General features: G+C 36.6%; 1 protein-coding gene across 3 annotated transcripts; it reads left to right on the forward strand.

Moving 5' to 3' along the window:
* The first annotated feature begins 36 nt into the window (after nt 1-36).
* melt (ventricular zone expressed PH domain-containing protein melted) lies at nt 37-27564 on the forward strand. Of its 3 annotated transcripts, none has more exons than XM_069827594.1 (16): nt 37-127; nt 1078-1211; nt 2139-2299; nt 3409-3553; nt 5995-6169; nt 6453-6616; nt 8498-8889; nt 14385-14692; nt 17168-17402; nt 18994-19106; nt 20467-20795; nt 22058-22193; nt 23168-23307; nt 23739-23867; nt 25159-25422; nt 27043-27564. In XM_069827594.1, exons 2-16 carry the CDS (start codon nt 1164-1166, stop codon nt 27301-27303), a joined length of 3000 nt encoding a protein of 999 aa, XP_069683695.1. In that variant the 5' UTR covers nt 37-127; nt 1078-1163; the 3' UTR covers nt 27304-27564. The 3 variants fall into 3 exon arrangements, with proteins under 3 accessions (XP_069683695.1, XP_069683694.1, XP_069683696.1); XM_069827593.1 differs by lacking the exon at nt 37-127 and adding an exon at nt 670-807; XM_069827595.1 differs by lacking the exon at nt 37-127 and adding an exon at nt 670-807 and having other exon boundaries at nt 27046-27454.

Genomic DNA, 27564 nt, shown 5'->3' on the forward strand with positions numbered 1-27564 from the left:
TCAATCATGTGTTCTTGGTGATGTGAGATATATTTGTGTCAACCAATATAATAGTCCAACAATGATCAATTATGTAAAGTTACCAACACATGTATATACTTCCGCATGGAAACTGTATGGGTAAAAGGTACTTTCATATAATAATAAGTACAAGGTTACTACTTTTATTAATCAGAGATTATTATGGTTTTATATAGTTATTTTGAATAATTAAGTTGTGCATTTCATTATATCTCTTTTGAACTCGTTATGCAGCCTAAATTTCAGTTCGAACTGTATGAACTGCGATGGGCATGATAATGTTCGTTGAAGAATGGCTTTAAAAAGTATGAGCACTGTTTTATTACGGAAATAAGTTTTTTTTATGTATTGATATACATTCTACGGTTCGAAATACAAAGTTTTTGATTATAAGCTTTGTCCCAGTTTTGTAACTACGTATTGAGAAAGCTACAGTGTTATAATACGGTACAGCGTGTACAACAATCCCAAGTAACGAGGTAACATGAAGTATTTATTATGCTATATCAAGTGAGAGCAGTTTCTTTATACAAGAAATTTCTGATCTTCGTATAAGTCATTGACATTCACTGTACTCATCAGATCCAAAACCTAATTCAATTAAAACTGTAGGTAAATACTTGAAAGTTAAATTTTTAATTTTGCTATTATTCTATTTTGACGTATGGATGCTGGATACTATACATGTTCATTTTCGGGGTCGCAATCTGTACGCCGGTTGTTACCTCAGGTATTTCATCTCTCGGACTCTCGTCATAAATACTCTGGAATGGAGAAAGTCGACAGGTGAGAGATGTGGCACATACCTGTTTTGATGTATTACGTGTTTATTTGTGTATTCATATTGTAAATGACACATTGGTATAAATATTTAACCGAAATTTCCTAATTATATCTTGCAAAATCTAATTTTAAAACTATATAGCTGCTATAATATGATTAAACTTGTTACATTATATTTCTTAACCTGAATGACCCTTGCGTCAAGTGACATTTAGGTTTCTAGGGTAGAAGTTAGACAAGCCCATATAGAAATTTATACATTTTTCATTACAGCGATGTTCACAAGGAAAATTAATGTCATGTGAGTTGCCGTGATATAACAACATTTGATATGCTGATTGACAGCGAAGTAAACAAATATGCATGAACTATTTACACAAGTACTCAGCAAAAAGGATTTATCTAAGGTAAGTCATGCTAAATTTTGTTTACCACCAATGAAACACAACAGTAATGATAGATCTGTTGTATATTTTCCGAAAATGTTTATTGTAAATTAACATAAATACATTAATATAAATTATGCCTATATTTGTATACCAATAAGGAACTTCATTACAGATTCAAATTCATAGTATAGTAGGCTATATACCGTACCGCAGTTTCTCTTACTTCTGTTTTGTTTTGTACCACTTACATTAGTAAACTACGTATGACAGTATGTAAGTTAAATTGTTTGATTCCAGGTTGTTCTTTTGCCCTAATTTCATCACAAGATTTGCTCGTTAAGTTTTATATAGGCCTAGTAGACATAGTCTAGTAATATCATTTAGTAATATTCGGTAGTCACATGTGTCCTCCCTCCAATCATAGTCAATACTTCGTAAGAAATTTATATTTAATTTCATTGTTTGTCCAAATGTGAAATAGTATACTTTAGATTAGATAACTTAAGTCAGTGCTAATTCTTCTTTACTTATTCCGATGGGCTCAATTTTACAACATTATAGGTATTCTTCTACCACATGAGCAAGAAAAAGGCCCTATATTTCAGTGACATACACTGCCTTTTCCTTATATAAATTCCACTTGCGCTTGTCGAAATTTGAATCTGGATCTCTGATATGGAAAGGCGATGTTCTAGCCATTCAGTTACGGTGTAGGCCTATAATTTATTAATTAATATCGTAAGTTGACAAAACAAACTATTTAACAGTGAAGTGGTGTAGTTTAAATTCTTTGGAATGTTAGAGTAATCATCACATGGTTCCTTTCCTGAGGGTGTTATTGTAAAGAAACGTATTTGTCACTATAATAGCACGTGATCAACGGACAGTTTGTTATTTGTAGTGCAGCGTTAAGCTTTCTAAACATAGCCTTGAATTATTTTTCAGGCAGGGGACCTGTTTTCAGTAGCTGACCAAGCAATTGTGAATGACTTGACAGAAGTTGTGAATACGATCTCAGAAATAACCAGTCTTCCAGATTACATCAATAATGACAATGACCAGAGTGTGGTTGAGATATGCATCACTCGCGTCACATCTGCCATCAGGTGAGAAGCTGTTAGTTTAAATGTTAGTTCACGAGGCCAGTGATACAAGAAACAATTGTCTACAGCACTCAGAATTGCTAATTTAGAATTCTGCGTCTCAAAATGTCATTCATAAAATTCTTCTGCATGGTGAAGAAGTCACCGTATGGTGCTGCTTCACAGATATAGTTAGGAGCTGACGAGTTGGCCAGTGTCAAGAATGCGATTAACAATGATCTGATAGGCGGATATGCTTGGACAGTGAGGAAAGATATGTACATATTAAAAAAATGTAGACTTAGTACCAAGATATTAGAAAAATGCGTTACCGGTACTAGTAATGTAACATTATGCAATAGGCCTACTTACTTTATGCTTATTTAATTTTTTAATTAGTTTATTTCATGACGCTTTATCAAGTGCGTTGGTTATCTAGCATCTGAGTGAAATGAAGGTGATAATTTCAACGAAATGAGCCCAGGTTCCAATGCCGAAAGTTACCCAACTCTTAATTGGTTGAGGGAAAACTTCGGAAGAAAACCTCAACCAAGTAACTTGTCCCAACCAGGATTTGAACCTGGACCTGCAGTTTTGCAGTTCGACATGCAGACCACTATTTTACATGGTGGTCCTTGTACTTATTCACTGTCATGTAGTGGTGTATTAAGTTCACCACACTCGCAATGAAAGCAGGTTACTGAATGAAAATGCATTGTGCATACATGATACACACGTGTGTGGCAGGAATCACACCCGTCCATCTTTACAGATAAGATAACATACATTGCCTCTCATCAGCTGTTATTCTATCATTGGGCCACTCTTCTTTGAAGGGTTGGAAGTCTAACGACCAAGGATGTGTTACTGTAGAAAGTGAACATTACTGCAGTCTGTCATGCCAACATTCAATCTCTTCTCTGCAGGAAAGATAACTTAATATGTTTTGAACAGAATTGTTTTTAAATATTTTTTCATTGAGTTATCTGTTCATTATTTCTCTTTTGAATACCTTCCAAATGTTAACAGTAGTTTCACGGTTCCTTGATCATTAGTTTTCCATCCGGAACTGACAGTTTAATTACAAGTGACTTGTAAATCGTGACACCAACCATGCTTTTTCTTTTTTTCAGGGAGACGGGGTCAATGGAGCAACATGCTGAGGCCCTGGTGGCTCTACTTGAGTCATGTCTCAATCACAACCTTAAGCCATCCCACAAAGATGAAGACCCTCCACATGCTAAAATATCTTCTGACATAATATCTTGCATCTTCCTTGTAAGTTAGTGTTACGTGTAATAATGCTTCTGGATAAATACATAATAATAGCAGTGTGTGGTTTGTACACAGAGTGATTCAGTGACTATATTACAAATCAGGAGACAATTACGAACAATTTTCGTTTAGGAACCTATGTCTGGAAATGTCCTGTTTGGTAGTTCAGTGTTAGTCAGCTAGAATTGAACTCGTGGCCATCCTTTCGAAGTTTGGTTGCAGAGGATCTGTTCCTGCAAACGTTGGTGATTTATCATAAACGTTGTATAAAATAGTTGACATCGTAAATTACATTTTGGCTGATTAAACCTTGCAACTTTTCTAGCATTTTCTTTTGCCCTTCCATAAATTAAATGCTTATCGGCAAGTTGCAAGGTTTAATCAGTCAAAATATGATTTACGATGCCAACTAGCTTATACAATGTTTATGAGAATTCACCAACGTTCGCAGGAACAGGTTGTTTGTAATCAAACTTCAAAAGAATGGCCTTGAGTTCGATTCTAGGTTGTTAACTGTCAAACATATCTAGGCTTAACTACCAAACGGAATGTTTCCGGACATAGGTTCCTATATGAAATTTGTTCACAATTATCTCCTCTATCATCCCTAAAAGTTTATAACATAGTCACTGAATCACTCTGTAGACTGAGGTTAGCTCAGTGCTCAGTGAGTGGGTTCTATTTTGAGCATAAAGAAGATTTTTTATTCCATAATTTCTACCACTTCTGTTCTGTATGTTTCATTAAGACTTTCATCAAATCAATGTTTAAATATCAGTACCAATTGACTTGCGGGATTTCGAAAAGCAAGATGAGAAAAGGTAGTTAAATTAGAAATTCTACTACTGTTGTATGGTAGTGAAATTATTAGGTCCTCAACCAGGAAAGATGTGTAGAGAGATTTTTAAGAGGAGTTACGAAATGTTCCCTCCTTGATGATAAAAAAAGAACTTAACATTATGTTTTCCTTTAAAGGTAAAAAGATCATTGCAGACTTGTAAAGGGCATTTGGCCACTAGATGTTAGTTAATTTAACAAAAAACAATTTTTAATCGAAAGCTCTTTGACATACAAGAAATCTTCAAAGGCTTGCAAATAAATAATGATTTGAAGCCAAATTGAATTGTAGTCTACCCATAAAATAAAGAAGAGGAGTTTGAAGTGTAATAATAATAACTCATAATCCTTTGTATCTGGGTTCGATCCTTGGCATAGTGCCGATTTTGCCAAATTGAATTGTAGTCTACCCATAAAATAAAGAAGAGGAGTTTGAAGTGTAGTAGTAATAACTCATAATCCTTTGTATCTGGGTTCGATCCTTGGCATAGTGCTGATTTTGCCAAATTGAATTGTAGTCTACCCATAAAATAAAGAAGAGGAGTTTGAAGTGTAGTAGTAGTAATAATAATAATAATAATAATAATAATAATAATAATAATAATAATAGTAATAGTAATAATAATAACTCATAATCCTTTGTATCTGGGTTCGATCCTTGGCATATTGCTGATTTTGCCAAATTGAATTGTAGTCTACCCATAAAATAAAGAAGAGGAGTTTGAAGTGTAGTAGTAATAATAATAATAATAATAATAATAATAATAATAATAATAATAATAATAATAATAGTAATAATAATAACTCATAATCCTTTGTATGTGGGTTCGATCCTTGGCATATTGCTGATTTTGCCAAATTGCATTGTAGTCTACCCATAAAATAAAGAAGAGGAGTTTGAAGTGTAGTAGTAATAATAATAATAATAATAATAATAATAATAATAGTAATAATAATAACTCATAATCCTTTGTATGTGGGTTCGATCCTTGGCATATTGCTGATTTTGCCAAATTGAATTGTAGTCTACCCATAAAATAAAGAAGAGGAGTTTGAAGTGTAGTAATAATAATAATAATAATAATAATAATAATAACTCATAATCCTGTGTACCTGGGTTTGATCCTTGGCATGCTACTGATTTTGTGATTTATGTTGGGTAAGCCTGCGGTCCAGGTAACACAGTGTAGATGAACCTCCTATGGCGCACCCTGGGAAATGACTCTGTCAGTAAATTGGTCTACACATCTGGCTCCCAATGGATGAATGACGAACAATCAAATACCTACCATTAATTATTCCTACCACTGCTGCCACCTCTGCTACTGATATTAGATTTGTCTTTGTCTCCATTATTGTCCATTTGTTATAAAATTGGGTTTATCCTGTATGTGTTCACATCTTGAAATGAATAAATACAGTGCATACATTTTATCTTGCCCCGCTCACAGAAGTAGAGCAGATGCCACAGTGCACAGCACAGCTGTACACATGCGAGTGAGGGAAGATAAAATGTATGCACTGTAGTTTCGAGATTATGTATCTGTGTGTACACCTGTCATGTGCCTTTATAATAAGTATTAGTTTTATTTTCCTGAACGTTGCAGAATTACAGCAAGAAGGATGTAATGAAGCGTGCACTGCCCGTAGCCGTCAAGTTCCTGCATAAAGGCAACAAGGAGTTGTCCCGCAATATGTCATCGTACCTGTCTCTTGCTGCAATTGAGAATGCTGATCTTCTGGCCAAACACATTCAGCTTATCATTGATTCCATAATTTCAGGTAAAGCCATTAAACAAATGCCAGAAAGAATAATTATGCTTGTGACCTTCTAGATTTCAATCAAAGTAATGTTTTTGAAGAGTTTGGACTGTTTTCACATTGATAAGTCACATGAGAAATTAAAGAAGAGGATAGAGATGAGAAAGAGAGAGAGAGGAGAGATAAGGAGAAAGCTAAAGATAAATACAATGGCAGAAGAGAGAACGGTAGAGGCAGGGGAGAGAGGAAGAAACAGACTGGGAAAAGGAAGACCTTGACAAACTTGTTTTGTTCGTATTTTCAGGTAACTACCCTCTGTGTCGAGTGTTGCCGCAGATATATGCAGTGAACAAGGAACCTCTGCATGACCACGTGATGGCTCTTGTCTCACTCCTGCCGCTATGTGAAAACCCAGAGAAACTGGCATTGCTGACCTTATTCTCACTTATAGCTAAAAATAATCCATCTGTAAGTACACATCAGCAACACAAAATTTCTGAATAGTGATTGAAGACTTGAAGTAAATAAGAATATAAGTGCCATTTTCAAACTTTCGAGATAAACGAATCTTAACATACTTTGAAGTTATTGGCACATACAGTACACATCCTGCTATCTATGAACGCCTAATAAAATGATACAGTACAGCAAGTTAAGTTATTTCTAACAGTGGCGGTTCCTCGGGGGAGGGAAGGGAGGAACTTCCTCCTCACATTTTTCGTCTTTTGAAAGTAAATACCAAATGAAATATATGCTTTGAAATTCGAGGAAGATTCGATAATTTTTAAGTTCACAGCTATAAGAAAACCTCGGTTGATCGAGTTTTAAACGACGCACACTCATGTGCTACTAGAAAACTGTGAGAAGGATGCGAGATTGTTTGTGTGGAGGAAAGGCAATCCATTCCTCCTCTACTGCAGTAAACACACATAGACAACAGCGCGCTAGCGGCCAGAGAAAGAAGCAGAGTTTTAAAGCAAGCAAATGAACGGACAGGGAGGAGATCCTCCTCTGGGCGGGAAATAGAAACCGACTGGTCTTACACCAAGCTCGCTACCGCTGCCATCTAACGACGCTGTATTCAACCAGACTATAGCACATCTAGGAGGTAACACAATAAAAACAGTTTTAACGCAAAGCTATGAAAGACACCATATAAACTTTTTTTAAAATTATAAATCAAAATATATTATTCATTGCACTTTATATAAACTACTATGGGTATTCATGGTTTGAAACTTTCGAGGATATCTGAAAGTTGAAGTTGGATTTATATAAAACAAAGAGGAAGTAGTTCTACATTAGTATCGCAGATCTTTTTGGCCCCTGAAATTCACTTCCATTCATTGTCTACTAGACAGGACAACAGCCAAGTTGTCAGTTTTGTACAAATATGTTTGAAATTGAAAGTACTGCAAATTACATTATTTTTAACTTTAAAAAAATTGATCGGCCACCGGCAGCTTTGAACAATAATGGTAGTATGACTTTACAAAAACTGACATTCTTCAAAAGCATGTGATACTGAACTTGTAAAATGTACATGTGGCAACACAGACCACGTGGGTGGGTGCAGTGTTCTCGCTTTCCTAACAGATTATTTTTCATTGCCATTTCCGTAAAATGGTTTCGATTATGTGTTAGTAGCTGGTCTATTCCAACACGTGTGATGCTGTAGTGTGCGCGAAAAATGCTGCGAGGTTGTGAATTTCCTTGTAATTGTTAATTTGTGCAACTATTCAACAATGAATGGAAGTGAAAACATATTATATTTTGGATAATTTAGGAAATTCAGTTTACAAAAACAGATTATTGCTATACAAAAGGGAGGAAGGCAAACCCTAACACTACCTGGTCTTACATGTATGCATGTAGGCTAATTTGTAGCATGTTTCTCTCAAGAAGGTGTCATTTTGCGCTGTTAACTTCTTTCCTCCTCTTAAGAAATATGCAGGAGCCGCCACTGATTTCTAACATTGTTTCAAACAATGACAGGACGAATGAGGGTAAGGAACTGTATGTTCTTCACATATATGACATCACCACCGGAAAAAAAAAAAGAAACAACTCTTTCTTGTTCAGCATGAATTGATTGCTTCATCCAGGTCATGACAGAACGCAAAACCTTGGTCTCATTGAATCTGGTTCTTACATTGAAACTATTTACATTAACTCACAGCAAATACCTTTGAAACAAATGTAGTTTGAGTCGTAGAAAGAGTGCACGTTATCATAACTGGACAACACAATGACAGCATCGTTTTCTAAAAGCCTTCAGGCAAGACATGACCTAAGATAATTCGTTTTCCTTCTTGTTTTGCGTCTACAACAAATATGAACTTTTTCCAGCTGTTGGAGCCCAGTTTGCCGCAGCTGTGTGAGTACTTGAGCACAGCTTCTACTGCATCAGCAACAATGCAGGTGTTTCTGAACATGGCAGGCAAGAGGCCGCAGCTGCTAGTGGACCATATGTCCAAGATCAAGCAGGCTGCGGAGTGCCATCCCAACACCCTGTGCCTTGCCGCGCAGGTCATCTCGTCTGTTGGCAAACTCAACAAGGACCGAGCTCAGGAAGCCCTCAACTTCGTGCTGGAACACCTCCCAAAGGCAGATCGTGGAAGCCAGGGGACGTTGCTAAGGGAGGCCACACTCTTGTGCAGCAGTTACCCTGTGCTCGTGAACGAGAAGATGCTGGCCGAGGTGAAGCAGTGCAGCAATAAAAATCAGTCTAGCAATAACAAGTAAGTAAGTCTGTGATACTACTATATTGTAGCTGGTTCGCAAATATATACAATAATAAACCGTATTTTTAAATACTAATCACTCTTAAAGAAATTTTGCACCTACCAGCTGACACACCCGATTCTATGGTATATACACATCGTAAATACCGTATAAAGGTCTTGGTCTTTTTAGGGTACGCTGGGAATCCACGCTACAACATATTAACAGCTTACGGGTATTACACAAAACTAATGATCCTTACATTACTTCCACTAGGGACCTTTTGAGGAGAGTAAAGCATGTTTAAATAACCTTAAATTAACTCCTGCTAATTCTTTTTTAAATAATCGTGAAAATTTTGTGGACTCTCGAAAAGTTAGAGACGCTTTAAGAGAAAAAGAATTTGAAAATTGGTGTACATTGCAACAAAAGGGTAAAGGAGTGATTCTTAACAAAGAGTTCCCCCCAGCAAACAGCTGGATAAGAAATCACAAAGGTCTAACCCTCTCAGACTGGATAGACACCTTTAAAATGGTAGGCTATGTCGCTCCGGTCCGAGCTGTACCGGGTAGAAGTCGGGATGGTACCCGCTGTAGGCGCTGTCTCAGCGAGATTGAAACTCTTCCCCATATCCTTGGCTTCTGCCCCTATAGTGAGGACCTTCGCAACATCCGTCACCATGCTGTCCGTTCTATGCTGGCCGAGGCACTGAAGGAAGTAGGGTTTACAGTCCATCAAGAGGTGCAGGGACTAGCCACACAAGGAAGTGTTCGGCGAATTGATATCATTGCCATTAAGAACAACTCGGCATACATTCTCGATCCCACCATCAGATTTGAGACACATGCAGATCAATTGCATGAGGTGGACAGTGAAAAGAAACGGATCTATGAACCAACAATCCCGTTCTATAAAGATAAATATAGCCTGTCCCACATTGATGTAATAGGTCTGATGGTGGGAGCACGAGGTACCATACCCTCCTTCTTTGCCAACAAATGTAAAAACCTGGGCCTAACACACAGCATTGTGAAGGAAATAGCCATTAGTGCCCTCAAAGGATCGGTTCAGATATTGAGAAATCATTTGTATGGGAGTGATAATGGAAATTTCAAGTTATCTTAACCGATGGCTGTTGATTGGTTTAGATATCAATGCCAATATGTAAATCCGTACTATTATTTTTCTCGCGGTATATGGCATTCATATCATTCTAACCTATCTGATGATATCCCCCCCCCCCCTTCTTAACTGTAAATGAGCACAAACGCTACTTAGGTGTAAATTTTTCTGACATTTTGTATATTCGATTATCTCATCGTTTCAAATGGATATCATTTTACCTTTTAGGTCTGTTTCCAAATTATATGTAATACGCTTTGTCAAATCTGGCAACCTTTTCATAAGGGAAGCTAACTTTTTTTTTTTTTTAAACAGTATTTTTAAATACTAATCATCCAAGTAATTGCTATCATGTCTCAGTCGAGCCCTGATATCAGAAGTCATACTAAAGGCGTTATTTATCAAGTTTACTGTTTCTTGAAAGTAATGTAAAAAAATGAGGACATAATGCAAGAACTTCAAATAGAACCCATTATGCAGTTCACCAGCAAATATCAACTTCAGTGGAAGGGTCATCTCGAACGAATGAATCGATGCAGAATTCCAAAAGCACTGTTTCATTACCAGGGAACGGATTTATATGGATTAAAAATATATGAAATATGTAAATATATATGTAGTTATTTTTACCAAAATATGGAATTAAATATGGATTTTTACCAAAATATGGAATTAAATATGGACTTAAAGTTATAAAAAAATGACTATGTACGTTAAATATTGGTACATTTTAATCAAACTAAACAAAAAATATAATGGACGTACCTTATCTTCCAATGTAGTTTCAACAAAACACAATTTTTATTGTCTGTTACCATAACAATAGGTTACAAACATTTCTTTCAAGTGCTGAAAAGTGAATCTTCTTCTATTGTCTCTGAGGATAGATTTATACTGACTAAAAGAGCGTTCGACGTCACAAGAAGTAACTGGTACATAATTCAATTTCACAATGTCTGCTGGGGATAAGTCCAAGTTAAACTTCACTGTTGATTCACCACTCATCACAGCAACAACCTTTTGTAGTTCTTCATATCCAGGGTTTTTTGAAAGTACAGTGTCCACCTTAGCTCTTACTGCATCTGCAACTTTACCTCTACCACGATTCAGTTGTTCCACAGTACTATTTATAATTTCAAAACTTTCAGATAGTGAAAGGTGCCTATTTTGGAGACTTTTGAGCGTTTTTATGATGCATGAAAATGTATGCTGAATGTGAGCTAAGTCATTCTTCACACTTATGTCACAGGTAACTGTTTTCGCAGTATCAATTGAGACTGCATCTTCAGAGTCCAATGCAAGGAGAACATTGTTAATAGAGTCTATATGTTCGGCATAATATTCAACTGCTTCTAGCCATGTACCCCATCTAGTTAAAATTGGCTTTGGTGGCAATGGAATTTCAGGGTACATTTCTTTCAACACGTTAACTCTACTGGGAGCTTTGAGAAATACTTTTTCACTGATGAAATCAACAAATCTACTTTAGGGAAATTGTCTCTGACCACTTCTGCCACACGATGAAATGCATGCGCCACACAAGTAAAATGAGTCAATTTAGGATATACAACAGATAATGCTTGTCCAGCTTTGACCATATAAGGGGCAGCATCGCTAATAAAGAATAACACATTATCGTACATAATACCCTTTGGCCACAGGATACCCATAGCTTCGTTGAACAGTTTAACTATAGTTTTGTTATTGCACTTTTCTAGAACATCACAATGTAAAAGAATTCGTTCAGAATATTGTTCACTTAACAAACCGATAACTACATTACCAACAAGTCTACCTTCTTTGTCGGGAGTCTCATCAATGGAAACCCAAATTGAACTATCTTTAATTTCATCTCTTATCTTCTGTATTGTCTCATCGTAGATGGATGGAGCATACGTCTTCCTAAGTGTTGACTCATCCGGGATTGTATGTTGAGTATATTTTTCAAGGAATTCCCTGAAGACCTTATTCTTTAGTTTGTAGAGAGGAATATCAGCAGAGATGAGAGAACGGCACAGGTCGATGTTAAACTCAGATCTTACATTCGATGTTGTTGGTTGTGTTAAAAACAATTGTCTCTGCTTGGAATTTAGTTGTTTGTTGGCCTGATGTTTACTAGTTGTAATGTGTTGTTGCACCAGGAACTTTTGTGTAGATGATACTGCACACTGACACAAATTACAAAATAATATTTTATTGTCAGTTGATAAACCATCTTCTTTAAATTCTGAAATGTAACTTGTTAGTTTTGATTTTAAATTGACTGAATGACGTACTTTTGGCATATTTACCGTCTTTATAGTATGATTTACAAAACTGAACCTATGTGTACTCTGACTGGCATTTAACTGTTGAGCTGCACAACTGAAGTCTGTTAAAAATTTTAAATTAAATTAATACAGTTTTGTAACTTACTTTCCCATTGTTGATAGGACTGCTAATTTTCAAATAACTCTGATGTTAAAGGGATTACTGAGCATGTGTTTAAATCTCTATTGTTGAAATGTATTTTTAAAAGTTAATGGAATTTTGTTTTGTTTTATTGTTAAACCTAATATAATATGGACTGTTTTATATGAAATATGGAAAATATATGGAAATTAACGAAAATATGTACTAAACTCTAAAATATGGAAAAATATGGAAAATAAAAGTAGGATTTTTCAACCCTACACATTGTGAAACATAAAGATAATGCAAAATATAAATTATATTAGCTTTATAAGTAAATATGTATTTACATATAAATCCTTTCCCTGTTCATTACCATCCATATGGCAAAAGATCTCTAGGCCGTCCAAAGAAGAGATGGACTGAAAATTCTAGTTTGAGACTGTAACAGGCCACTTGGCCTAATACTTGTTAGGAAGATGATGATGATGACTGTTTCTTGAAAGAACTTACAGATTGTGAGGACATTAAAAATGCTCTGTCATCAACACAGACAGCCACTGCCAAGGTGTGTGACGTTCCTCTACAAACACATTATTTGGGACAGGACCATGCACCAAGCAGGTTCTGAGGGGTATAGGAGTTGGGGTAATGAATGAGGGGTTCACCATAGCCGCCGATTTCTTCTGCCACTAGTATAACACTTTTGTTAACTTTCGCCATGGCTGTTGGAACTTTGCGAAAATTTGGAATAGTGTGAATCAGGAAGGCCGTGTCAGAACCAAAACTTTTCTGAACACGTTTTACTCACTTCATAAAGAGAAAATTAGTGCAACATTACGATCTCTTTGGAATTATTATTTATTATTGAAAATGAACTGTGAAACTAACTGTGTGAAAAGAAATAGAAGTTCCAGTTTTACTAAAATAGAAAAGTCTTTGTTAATAGAATTGGTAACCAAATATAAAAATATTGTGGAATGCAAGAAAATAGATGATGTCAAAGTCAGAGCTAGAGGATGACGTGTGGGAGCAGGTTACTAATTGCCATGAGGAGGTTACCACAAGAACTTCCAAGCAACGTAACATTTTGCTGCTTTTCATCTGACTGAAACTTTACATATCTTGGTCTCATTCTTGCTGCAGTCCACACCTGTGGAGTAACGGTTAGCGCGTCTGGCCGCGAAACCAGGTGGCCCGGGTTCGATTCCCGGTTGGGGCAAGTTACCTGGTTGAGGTTTTTTCCGGGGTTTTCCCTCAACCCAATATGAGCAAATACTGGGTAACTTTCGGTGCTGGACCCTGGACTCATTTCACTGGCATTATCACCTTCATCTCATTCAGACGCTAAATAACCTAAGCTGTTGATAAAGCGTCGTAAAATAACCTACTAAAATAAATTCTTGGTGCAGGATGAGAAACTTATTGGATAGTTTTACTCATGGTTGCATTACCCCCTATTAGTGACTGAAAAGAACCAGTGGTACAAAAATTTTAGTATGGGAAAGATTAAGTATATTTGTGTTGTGTTTTCTAATCTGTCTCGAATTTCGTCTACTACCTTGCTGAAAACCGTTTTCGAGAGTCTCCACCTCAGTAAAAACTCGTTCTCAGGTAGATTTTCGGAATCATGAATCCTTACACCTCTCTCTTGACAACAACATACGGTAGGGGCTATGTTTAAAAAATGTAAATACCAGTATGGCATTTCTGTATCCACAGGATTATTTATACAAGGCATAGTTGAGATTTTAACGATTTAGATAACATTTTAACACAGGAAATTCGTTTGTTTTGTTAACAAACAGTTTAACAAATTTTTAAACTTAACAACTGTTCATAAAACTATTTTTTGTCAGATTTATTGTTAAGTCACTATAACACTGTATTAAGTTTTAACATATTCTGTTGGTGAAATCGGTCCTAAGAGAAATATATACATTAAGTGGACAGAAATTATAGAGTACTTACCTTATAAAGGTGCGTTGTTTTTGAACAGCACACAGGTGAACCAGATATCGGGTGGTGTGACAATTGTGAAGGTTGGGGGGAGTCGCCCAGACTTGCAGCAGGCCCAGCAAGTACCCCAGCAGCAGCAACAGCTGCAGCCAGTCGTGGCAAGGGAGCAGCCTGTGTCAGTGCCCAGACAGCACCCTGTAACTCAGCAAGACATCGGAGGGTGCCTCCTGAATCGCCAGGAGGTGAACCGCCTGGTGATCAGCCGTCCCAGGTTGGGAGGTGACAGCAGAAGCACAGGCCGGCTGCACACGTCTGTGGGCCACAGGAGCATGACGAGACTGAACATAGGTGCGTCTGCGTATCACTAACTGCCGGTTTCAAGAGTTTTGTCATGGAGTAATATGAGATTCGAGGCTTTGTGTTTGCATTCAGATGTGGTTTCTGGTGTTAAACTGTAGTTACTTGTTGTATGTTTAGGAATATGGACGTATAGTTGGAAATTTCTCGTGTCCATATGGTTCTGTTTTGTCTAGATAGCCAGTTCACTCAGTGATTCCACTTGTCAGTCCAGAACAACTACAGTTCTGCAGTGAACAGAATTATCATTCAGGTCAGATCAGTGACACAGAGATGCCAGCTATTACGAATTAATTGTAATACATGTGAATTGTCCCATACAATTACGCTTTTGCAAATGGTCAGTAAAAAGTTACGAGTTTTTTTGTTTATTTCGAAGTATTTGATTTTTTACAGGCCTTCATACTTATCCCTGTTACAGTGTGTAGAGAGAGTCTTAGAGCATTGGCACCCTTTCAGTGAAGCAGAGCATGGCAAGACAAACTCACAATTTCAAAAAGTTAAGGAGCAGTTTGAAAACCCATCTGATACCAAACTTTACCTTTTTTCCCCCCTCAGTTCTTTTCTTCCACTTTTCAACACCCTTATATTCCTGCAACACTAGAATCTTCTTATTCATCAACTTAATTCATAGTTAAATTAGTTGAATAATACTTTTTTCACTGATGTAATTGTCGACTTGAAAAGCATCCTCAGAATTTGAAAAAAAATTTGTTTGGTGTGAAATTTACTAGTATGAAGTTCTAGAAAAGTGATGATGATCTGGTAATTGGAACAAAAACCATGGCTTACAGGAAGGAAGTTTCTCTGAATAAAAATGAGTTCAAAAAGTTTTTTAATATCCATTTGTTTTACATAAAAACATATCATAAAAAGTTGCCAAATAAAGAAAGCTTTTCGAGAATGCTGAAGTTGCTTATGTGTTCCACGAAGAACATAAACTTTTTCATCTGTTGAATAGCCACCAGGTTGTCCTTCGACATTTCTGGTCTTCTCTTCTGGCAGCAAGGCAGAGTTACATTGTCCCTATGATATTGTAGAATGACCATGCATGATATCCATGTCAGAGGGTATCATAATTAAACTCTCTGGTCCACATGCTGTGTAGCAGACAAAAGCAAAGATCAGTATTGCTCATGTGCAGTTCATAGTATGGGAGACTCCTCAAAAATGAAGTTCCTGGCCTTATCCTGGAGAACGAAACAAAATCTGAAATAATTATTCAAACTGAATTTGTTTTGTTTAGTCAACTGTCCGAAGACAGGTTTGAACCTCATAAGTGATACTAATAAGGCATCACTTATGAGGCAACTAGGCCAACTTGTAATGGAGTAGGATGGCCAGTTCCTTTCCTCCTCATTGCATACATCGCCGATTAGCTACATAATTATTTCACTAAAATCAGACTTCAGATGCATACAAACAATTGTTCTTTCTCTGATACATATCATCAAGTGAGATGTACTGCCTGTTAATAGATATACATACATATCAGTCAGAATTTCAATCAGAGGTAAAATTGAATTTAAGGAAAAAAAAATATATTATGCATTTTTCAAAATCACTTGTATTTTGCTGAAAATCCAATTTATCACGTTAATACCTATTTATAGTAGTAATTCGCAGTAACGAAGCTGACTTCAAAGGGTTGCAATTGTGATGAAATGTAAAGAAAACTGAAAAAGAAAAAAAGGAGCAAAAAGCCAGCTTCTTATTTTGATCGTATTTATTGCGGTTGCGATATTTTCATGCCTCTATTTATAGAGTACAGAAAGTTTTTTTTTTTTTATACAGTCAGAATACACCCATTGTATTAACAAATGGTGTGACATAATGTAACGTGATCTATACCTACTTATTACTCAGTATAATATATGGATGGTATGCAGAGATGAAGAAGACGGAAAAGAGGGAGGACTGGAGAATGTTGTTTGCAGTGAAGGACCTGTCCTTGAGGAGAAAACTATGAATAACAGTTTCATTATTCTGATTACCTTTTGTTTGCAGCAGGAAGCAATTATTTTTATTATATTAAATTCAAATTGTTGTTATAGTGGTACTTGTTAAAATGATTTTCTATACATACAAAATAGTAACTTGGTGGGGACCAGAAAATGTTGTTGTTATTAAAATGCCTAGATGTTTGGCAACGAAGTCATTAGTCCTCTTGCACCCCAGTATTTTAAAGAAAGATATTTGAAAATACTACAGTGGAATGCAAGTGGCTTAACTCAAGCCAAAGAAACAGAAATATGCAACAACTTACAAAAACATAATGTTTGACCAGAAAATAATTCCATTAAACTAAAATTTCGTTACCTCGCAATTTTTATAACCACATTTCACTGTGTAAAGTAAAGGAAAACTACTACCTGATTCTAGGACCCATTGTAATTGGTGCTGATCAGTTTCCCAGAGTATCATTGGGAGCACTGAATTCCTCTCAAATCACGCATGTTTGTTCAGTTGGTGGCAGTCGTGTGGGCTCGGTGGGAGGCCTGCACAAGAGCATGACACGACTGAGCTCCAGTCAGCAGATCAACCTAGTCCCAGTGCCAAGTACAGGAGCCGGCGTGAGCATCAGCAACAACCGCAGCATCACCACCATCAACGGTGGCAGACAGTACAAAGTATCGGCCGCTCAGATGGTGTCCAGCTGTGGAGTGACTGTCACCACAGCGAGTCCAAACAAGAATATCACGTGAGTGGCATATTCCATCGTACTGTGTGAGGAAACAAGTTCAGATGGTTTTATTTTTCAAAGGCCATATAAACGAATTTTGTTTTGAGCCATAAGACAAATTAATGATACACTGAGCTGAAATTTTGTATTTTTTTAATTCGATTTTCCATTTTTAACATTAAAAACTGTATTTGTATGTAGGCAGATAAGCCCCATCAGTCAGCTGTTTCGGCCGACATTTGTAAAATGTTGCACATGCTTGTAGACCTTTAAACTTTTAAACTGGATTTTTTTACATATTTATTTACTAAAAATACTACTCCTTCTCCAAATTTTGTAGTATGTACATAATTTTTTAGGTCTTTTTAAACGTATTCTTAACAAAAATTGTATGTCAGAATTTTCCTTGAACCTCAAGATTTTTGGGGAAAATATTTTTTTTATAGGCATCACAATTTTTACCTGTTTTTTATATTTGATAATATGAAATAATTTTTTCTTCGCTCTTGAAGAATCATCTGAAAGAAGAAAAGAGCAATTTATCTGTCAGGGAGTTTGAAACATTTTGAAATTTCAGGTGTAGTAATGATTTTTCAAAATAGAATTTAAATTTACAAAAATGTTAACAATTCGCAAAATTTTGGACCAAGTGAGATGAAACTTCGTATAGGGGCTATTTATGTGCAGCTTGATATCTGTACAAATTTTCAAAGATTAGCTCGAACTGTTAAGAAAATTGAAATTTCGCCTCAGTGCATCCTTAACCAAATATGGCGTACTAATGCCTAACACACTTAAAGTGAGTATAAACTTAACCTTCCCAAACAATAATGGGTGAGCATTTACTTACCATTTAGCAGGTATTGTGCCATAAAATTATTTTAACAAGTTTTGAGTTTAAATTTTCAACTGTTGGTGAAATATTTCCTCACCTGACATAATTAGGAATATTAAATCCAAACATTTGAGATGGGCAGGGCATGTAGTACATTTGGACGAATCCAGAAATGCATATAGAGTGTTAGTTGGAAGGCTTGAGGAATAAAGACCTTTGGGGAGACTGAGACATAGCTGGGAAGATAATATAAAAATGGATTTGAGGGAGGTGGGATATGTTGGTAGAGACTGGATTAATCTTGCTCAGGATAGGGACCGATGGCAGGCTTATGTGAGGGCGGCAATGAACTTCCTGGTTCCTTAAAAGCCATTTGTAAGTAAGCTGGTGAAATATAAGAACTACGATGTTTCGAATGTTGGATCCACATTAGTTTTCAGGTTAAAATAGAAGAAGGAAAAAAGGGGAAGAAATGAAGTGGATAAGGTTATCCTGCTCACTGGTATGTAACATGTGATAACGTCAATTTAGCATCTAACAAGTACTGTATAATGGCTTCATCCATTTTATTTTTCAGCTGAAGTTTAAATTAGATTCAACATTCAAGACATCGTAATTTCTTTATTACACAAATCGTGGAAGAATTCAAACAAAACCCTCTTGAATAATCCAGTCTCCCTTATCTAAAAGAATCAGACCAGTTAATGGTTTAATAGTATTTAACATTACAGTGTTGTATAATGTGTGAAATTGAATCGAAATTTGAATTTGTAGGGGCAGTTCATCTGGCTTACGAGATGAAAAAGACTTGGTTGTTTCCATCTCCACATCTTATCCTCTTCCAGTGCAGAACAATAATCCTCTGGTGGTGCAGGCTGGTACGGGAGGTAAAAAATGTTTATATGATTTTGTGGTTTACATTTTCTAGAATGTACGTTTCAATTATTACCACAGACAGAGTAATGCAGAATTAATTTAAGAACGTATTCATGCTATTCAAATTAACTTCAAATGCAGTTGAACAAAAAAAAAAATCTGCGTACTCTGTTGATGGTTCCTGTGAAAACTGTTCACTTTCCTCCAAGGCATCCTTAAGATGTTTAGCTTATTAATGTGTTTCGAACTATGAAACTGTGAGAAGGGAGAGGAAATTGAAGACTGGACATAAAAAAGGCTGTCAGTGCCAATGTCTTTGGAAATTAGTTTTTCCAAAAAAAAAAAAAAAAAAAAAGCGTTTATATCCTTGGCTCAGTCCACTGAGAAAAATATGTTTTTTTTTTTTTCTCGTCATGGAATTGTGGATGGATCTGTTGTCCTCAGTATGTTTTCCTTTTAGCAATAACTTTAAATTTCGGTTAATAGGAAGTAGTTGCAGGGCATCATATCGATAGAAGTGTAAAAATTTGTTTGCATCCCAGAAACTCCTCTACAGCAACTATCCTGGTGCATTGTTGTGGAGCAAGTACCAGATACCTGGTTCGTGATACTCGGATTTTACATGAATTCACTTTCAGAGTTATTCAAAAACTTTCAGATGATACTGTCCAGTGACAGTTACAGTATGTGGGACAAATTCTGGTTGGTTATGGGATTTACTGCTGAAGTAGCAACACCATTGTCTTGATTTTCGATTTCTGAAAAAAATTGTTTCTTTGTTTTTGATGAGATTTTCAACTTCCGTTTCGCACTTTGATGGTTCATTTTAGGTTCAAACTGATAAGATTATGTTTTATAATTGACTTTCTGTTAAACTTTGATCCTTTTACTTAAATCTTGGCCTTAGGTTTCCTCAACAACAGTGAAATCATCTGCCAACATTCTCGAACTCACTTAGTATTCTTTCACATACTTTTCTAACTGAACTGGTAGGCTTGGGTTTGAATAATCTTCCGGATCTTCTTGACTTTTCTTGAAACGTACAAACCAGTGGAAAATGTACAAGAGATAAACAATTTTTCCCCTTGATCTTATTGCATTAATATTACTATATTGGATGCAATTGTAACGATTTTTGTGCGAACTTAATCTTATCTTTTTGCGACGGTAACATTTAAGATAACTAACACTGTGTATTCAGAAAAGAAGTGTAAACACAATATAGGTCAATAGCAAGTTACGTTTTAATAAAGTAAGTAAGGAAGTTTTTTGTCATGATATGTTCAGTAGTTAAAGTCAAGACCAGTCTCATTATGTATTCATCAGATTATGGTTACCAGATGTTTTTAATTGTAATATTGTGACTGTTAGCAAATAACAGCAATACAACTGGCATCAACTTGAGTCAGTCCGGAACCAGGCTGCACAACCTGACGTCGTCACAACCACACATACTGCCACCTCGTGGAGGTCTCAGCAACTCCGGCAGCATCGCGCTCAACCAACCAGTGCTCACATCTACAAGCCATCCTTTGAGTCACTCAATTGCAGTTTCACACAGCAACCAATCAGGAGCCCAGACTCTGACATCGCAGACACTCCCCACCACCGTAGTGACATCTAGACGGGATAAGAACACCAGTGTTGTCACCATCAATTCCCAGCAGCAGAACAATGCTGCCATTGCAGCTGCATCGCAGGTTTGTCACTAGCTACTATGTTCTTTCCATTCGAAACTTCTCCTCCTCCTCTTCTTCTTCTTCTTCTTCTTCTTCTTCTTCTTCTTCTTCTTCTTCTTCTTCTTCATTAAGAGTGTAGGCTACGACAATGGCACTTAGGCACAATTGGCCCATTGTGCACCCCATAAACTGGAAATCAACCCAGAAGACTACAATGTGATTTCAGCTTTGTGATTCTATAGTGTTTAATTTCCTGAAATTCCTCGGGAGACAGCAAATGTTCCCCAAGATAATGGTGCCTGATTTGGCTTAGTGCTGGACAATCTACCAAAATGTGAGGTGATAACTCACCCTCCATCCCACATTTCCTACAAGTTGAATCATCAGTGAGGCCCAATATATGTAGGTGCTATTTGAATCAGGTTTTGGTTCTCCAATAAGGAGTTTAGCATGTCTCATGGCTGGTGTAGATCTCCAGGCTCTTAGTAAACGGAGTACCGGACTGTGGCATTGGATGGAAGTTTCATGCTTGGCCAGTAGGTCGACTTGTTCACTGCAGTACACTCCACTGTATCCTTAGACCCAGTGAAAATCAATTGCTAATGAAAAGTGTTGTGAAAGGTTTGTCTATTTCAGTAGTAAAAACATTAACATTAAGAACTTTGTTCGTTTGATTTGTTTCTGTCTGTCAATTCCTGTCATGGTGTGGAACATGTTTTTCTCTAGTACACACTTTATGGTCAAATAAAAAAATTGAATGGAAGTTGAAACTATGAAAGCCTTGCTCATTGTTAAAACACACTTTAATGAGGTATCATGTGCTGAATTTTGGAACATGTCCAGTTTTCCTTTAAACTTTTTGTAAATGTTCCCCTTTTTCATAAAAAACACTATGAAGTCTCTAAGCAAGACATATACTACAGTTTGATGATAATATTTCAGTTTTAGGGATGTCCCTAACTTACCTACATGCAATTACTCTGGAACACTGCCATAGACAAGGATCTTTCCTGGGAAAATATGATGATGTTGCCTTCCCAGTATGATATAATTTGCTTCAGCATCGTTGCAGCTAAATACTTGTGAATGCTGTGCATATTTAGTGGTTTGTTCATTGCTTAGAACACTAATCTTGTGCACCACTATTACACTCATTACCCATTACCAGAGGTCAGAAACAACTCTGCATATGGCAGTGTTCTCAGATAGCATCTTATATCTCATGTTTCGTTTTAACATTTTGCCGCAACTATATTAATTACATTCTATTATTTATTTTGCAGAGGATAAGTGTCTTTGAGCCATATCCCATGAGAGACACTGTGCAACATTTTTGCGAGAAACATCTGGATAAAATTAAGTCCTATATGGAAAAGGTCTCAGTTCGTATACCTCCACCTGCCAAATGTACAATTGAAGGTAAGCACAGTCATTTATTCTTTGAATACCTTACTTGACAATAGTTGAACATTTTTTGACTATGTTTGTGTGTGACAGCAACAGTAACAAATATTAATGACACTCGAGAGGAAATTAAACGCAGAATAAGTGTGAGAAATGCCTGCTGTTATTCGGTTGAGAAGCTTTTTCATCTAGTCTGATTAAAAAAAAATGAAAGCTAGAATTTATAAAACTGTTATATTACCAGTTGTTCTATACGGTTGTGAAACTTGAGCTCTCACTTTCAAAGAGGAACAGAGGTTAAGGGTATTCGAGAATAAGGTGTTTAGGAAAATGTTTGAAGCTAAGAGGGATGAAGTTACTGTCAGTGACTCGGGAGAAGACGAGAGTGGACTGAGGAGGAAGGGATGTGAACAGATAACGTATGACAACACTTGCAATATTTGTACTGCAGTAAGCGGAAACATTAAGTCTCCTTCTGTTCAACCTAGCTTTAATTTCCATACACATTGTTACTCATGTTTCCTGCACGAGTAATAACCTGGCTACTGGGATGCTTATCTGAGCGATGTTTATAATAATCAGCAGCGATAGTCAAGAAGGTCACATTCTATCCGCTTGTCTTCTCCTGAGTAACGGACAGTACAGGAGAATGAAAGAAGTTACACAATGCAGAACTGCATATATTGTATTCTTCACCTAAGTATTTAGGAACATAAAATTCAGACGTTTGAGATGGGCAGGACATGTAGCATATATGAGTGAATTCAGAAATGTGTATAGTGCTAATTGGGAGACCTGAGGGAAAAAGACCTTTGGGGAGGCCGAGATGTAGATGGAAGGATAATATTAAAATGGATTTGAGGGAGTTGGGTTATGATGCTAGGGACTGGATAATCTTCCTCAGCATAGGGACCGATGGTGAGCAGCAATGAACCTCCAAGCTCTCTAAAAGCCATTTGTAAGTAAGTAATTATGTTTGTGTGTGACAGAACGCCGTGCAAAGAAGCTAGCCAAGTTGCACTTTGCGTGCCAGGGTCGTGGAGAGCATTGCCTCTACAATCGCACATTCTTCACAATGAAGACACGCAATCCTCGTATTTGGATCCATCTCATGTTCCTGGCATTACAGGTAAACATTGTTTTTTTACATTCTCTCAGCAAAGGGGCAAACAGAAGTCCTACACTGTGTTCAATTGATTTGTTGTATGTATAGCGTCTTACAGAATTAAATTTAATGGATAGATTTACAGCTCAGAAATGGTTTAGGCAGGTTCATATGGTCACCAGAATCATTTAACCAGCTAGGCATCACTGATGGATTATGCAGAATACTTCACTGCATTACTGGAAATGATCCATGGTTGTGAGCATTTGTACACATAAGCTGTACATTAGACTTGCTCTTTCCATCAGACACTCATATGCTGTTCTGTGTAAATTTTTCATTTTTGAAATGAAGTGATGGTGGTGGAGGAAGAAATGCTTTTTTTTGCAAGCCCTGTAGTGGCCATAACTATATTTAAATACATCAGAAACCTTACTGTGGATCTTATATTGCAGGCAAGATCAGAGTCAGCATTGAGTTCAAGAGATTCATCAGTCAGCAGCTTGAAGAATTGCTGGGACATCTTGAAGTGTGAAAACAAGACATTTCTAACTCTCGTCACGTCAGCATTCCCATGTGCCAAGGTCATTTTATTAACGATTTATAATTTTAAGAGAATTAGAGTCTCCTAAACTTTGTAAACTTGTAACATTTCTCTTTGATTCTTTTAAGTAATGTGACCAGAATTTATGAAGCTCAAAACAGGACACATAATAATAACAACAAATTTAGCTTCCCTTATGAAAAGGTTGCCAGATTTGACAAAGCGTATTATGTATAATTTGGAAACACACCTGAAAGGTAAAATTATATGCATTTGAAACAGTTAGGGAATCGAATATACAAAATGTCAGAAAAATTTACACCTAAGTAGCGTTTGTGCTCATTTACAGTTAAGAAAAAAACTCCCTCTCCTAGTTGTACAGTAAAACTTCATTTTTTAGGATAGTCTGAAAGATAAAACGCATAAGTGAGAAAAACGTGCAACTGAAATGACATTTAATAACATCTGAAATAGAACTTAAAGAGAATATATGAGGAGAACAAGTTGTCAATGTAGTAAAATTTTCGAAAGAGATATGTATAACTTCACAATCAAGCCATCTTTGAGTCTACAATACAGTACTCGAATTTATAACATATATTATTGAAGAATGTAAGATTACTCGTATTTGTAGAAAATCTTAAGTATTTGGAGCCAAATCTACCTGGTACAGGATATTACATTTTAAAAAGTGAAAGTCTTAGGAATCTTCTATGCCACATCAATAAATTTAAGAATGCAGTTATATTGTCAGATTCCAAAGCAGCTATTCTATCAATTGTCTCTAGACACACACCTTCATCTCAAACAGCAGAAATAACTAAAATGCTCTCTCAATAACACTCAATAAGAGAATTGTATTCCAATGGATACCATCCCCTTGCAGAATCCTGGGATGCTTTAGCGAAGACGGGGGGGGGGGGGGGGTGCGTGTGTGCGTGTGTGTGTGTTTTTTTTCTCCCTCCTTCACTTCGATTCCCTTCGTCACCTTTTCCCCCATAGTGGGAGTAGCCCTCAAGTGGGGATCTAAAACACCCCCAAGCAACACAGTTGCAGATCAGCAGCCAAGTGTGCTTGCCAACTGAGCTACGCCAGTGGCGCCTAAGGCAGAGATCGGTACTGAAGCATGCCCAGTGTTCTCTCGTGAGCATAAGTTCTGTGACGAATTGCCAGGAATTTGTTAGTTTTATACAGCCAATATTGATGTCACAGATCAAAAGGCAATGATAATAAGAAAACTACAGGATTAAGTGGCTACTTCCTTCTATTCATGTATGCAATGTACATATTATGGAGCATCAGTACTTATATTCTTGTTGTGTTGTCTGCAGGATCAAGAATCTCTGCTGAACGAGCTGCGACACAGTGGCTTCTTTGACGTGTTTGAAGCAACTGGAACTCCGGGGCCCAACGGAGCAGCTCAGTGGGGCTGCTTCCTGTGTAACCACCCTGAGCGAGCAGTGGGCTTCCTGCAGGACAGTCAGCCTGTCATTGAGGGACAGTTGAAGGAGAAGAAAGGGCGTTGGAAGATCTTCAAGCGGTGGAGGACGCGATATTTCACTCTGTCTGGAGCACATCTCTCGTATAAGGGCTCTGTAAGTTACTTTTTGCCATATTTCACTCTGTTTGGATCTTAGCTCTCACATAAGGGCTCTGTAAGTTACTATTTGCTTTTGGGGTCACTGTTACTTAAATCTCGGAGTTGATATTGGAAGCATGCGAATTAGAAACGCGATATTTTAAGGAAATCTGTTCCAAATTAAGTTTTGAAGAATAGATTCAAATACATCTAGGGCATTTACCACTGTAAGGGCTCAGTGAGTGTTGGTGACAAATTATTCGAAGTCTTAAAATAAAAGAGCTACAGTATTAGGAAATATAATAATGCGAAAATATTTTAAAATGGTATTTCATTTTACTGAAGACTTTCTTATACCCAAATATCTTTGTATTGTGCTTTGAAATACTTAAAAATGTAGTACCCAAAACCATATATTGCAATTTTGTCATTTTTTAAAGTAATTTACTGGGTTACTTATCAAATTTCTTTTTAAAGAGCATTGTCAAAACATTACCCTCTTTCTTGAATTTCAGAATGCAATAAAACTTCTCAAGTTGGAAACCTCTATATTCTGGATATCCTCCATCTTGGATGTTTTCCTTTTGAACCGGTTAGAATGTTGTAAATTTACAAGGTTTGAATTCTTTATGTCTTGGATACGTCTCTATTCTGTAAGTTGGACATCCTTTTGGTCGTATGTTGAATAAGCTCATTTTCTTATTTTAACAAGAAAATGTTTCAGAATATCCTTAGTACATTTATTCAAAGTTAACAAATAAGTTGTACTTGGAGGATTAGCTTGTACATGTACATGCATTGTGAGCTGAAAGGTTATGTACAGGAAATAGTCATAACACAGGGATTAACAAAATATATGTACTAAACAATAAAATTGTTACCATAGTAACCATAACCACAGTGCTTCTGTACAAAACAAATGAAATTTCACTTAAAAAGACATGCTCTTTCAAATTACATTAAAAAACTATAAGGTCTCATTTGAAAATGTTCTTGATGATCTCATAAGTCACACAACAATAGCCGCAAAAATATTTTGTTTCCATTAAAATATTTCTTTCTAAATGCTGGATTTGATGTGTTTAAACTTTCTGTTCAAAATCCTCTCATTCAATTTTAATTGCAATTATGCAGTACTTTTGAAAAATCTTGTATGTGTTCCCTCAATGAATGTGTCTTTACTATTGCAGCACAACAAATGCCAGAATAAATGTTCTTGATGATCTCATAAGTCACACAACAATAGCCGCAAAAATATTTTGTTTCCATTAAAATATTTCTTTCTAAATGCTGGATTTGATGTGTTTAAACTTTCTGTTCAAAATCCTCTCATTCAATTTTAATTGCAATTATGCAGTACTTTTGAAAAATCTTGTATGTGTTCCCTCAATGAATGTGTCTTTACTATTGCAGCACAACAAATGCCAGAATAAACGAGCTGCACTTTATCAAAGCCAAACTAACACTGTCAACCTACATTACATAAGTTCCTAAATATGTTCGAAAAAATAAATTTGAGTTTGATAAATGATCCACAAGGGGATCAGAAGTAATTTCGGCATTCAGTGACAGTTCATAGTTTGATAAATACTGGTGTAATGTGTAAGTATTTTTGTAATCTTATGATTGTTTCCAGAAGGATGACAAAGATGTTACTCCGATAGAAGTGAACCAGATTCGCAGTGTGAAGGTCAGTCGAGGGGCAAGAAACATTCCGAAGGCCTTCGAGATCTTCACAGGGGACCAGTCCCTCATCCTGAAACCCAAAGGAGGAAAGAATGCAGAGGAGTGGGTGCAGTGCTTGTCGATAGTGGTGGCACATTCACATTCCAGGGAGATTCCAGCTAAGAGCAACTCTCTGCCAGCAAGAGGCGCAAGTCTGAGAACAGCAGTTTAAGTAAGAGAGGTAACCAGTCACCAAACACATTCCTCTTAGATTCTAGTTCTATAATGTTACTCTTTTCCTGAAAGTAATTATTTGTTCATATGCCACTATTCAGAAAGGCTTACAAACAAGAGATTGATTTGGAAGAAATGGAGCAACGGTGTCTTTTAGGAGGAGAAGTTGAGATATCAGGTACTTCTTCCCTTTGCTGATTAAATATTATAAATAAGTTGTTTTAAAGGCTGGAACTCCAGTAAGAAGACGGTTGGATCT

This window comes from Periplaneta americana, chromosome 6 (assembly GCF_040183065.1).
Source record: "Periplaneta americana isolate PAMFEO1 chromosome 6, P.americana_PAMFEO1_priV1, whole genome shotgun sequence".
In the NCBI taxonomy this organism is placed as follows: domain Eukaryota; kingdom Metazoa; phylum Arthropoda; class Insecta; order Blattodea; family Blattidae; genus Periplaneta; species Periplaneta americana.

What these genes read in the sequence shown, in the direction of transcription:
- melt (XM_069827594.1), top strand. Translation starts at nt 1,164, where the DNA reads ATGCATGAACTATTTACACAAGTACTCAGCAAAAAGGATTTATCTAAG. An exon ending in AATCAGTCTAGCAATAACAA is followed by an intron (nt 8,890 to 14,384) that starts GTAAGTAAGTCT and finishes GTTTTTGAACAG; the next exon opens with CACACAGGTGAACCAGATAT. An exon ending in GGTGCAGGCTGGTACGGGAG is followed by an intron (nt 19,107 to 20,466) that starts GTAAAAAATGTT and finishes TGTGACTGTTAG; the next exon opens with CAAATAACAGCAATACAACT.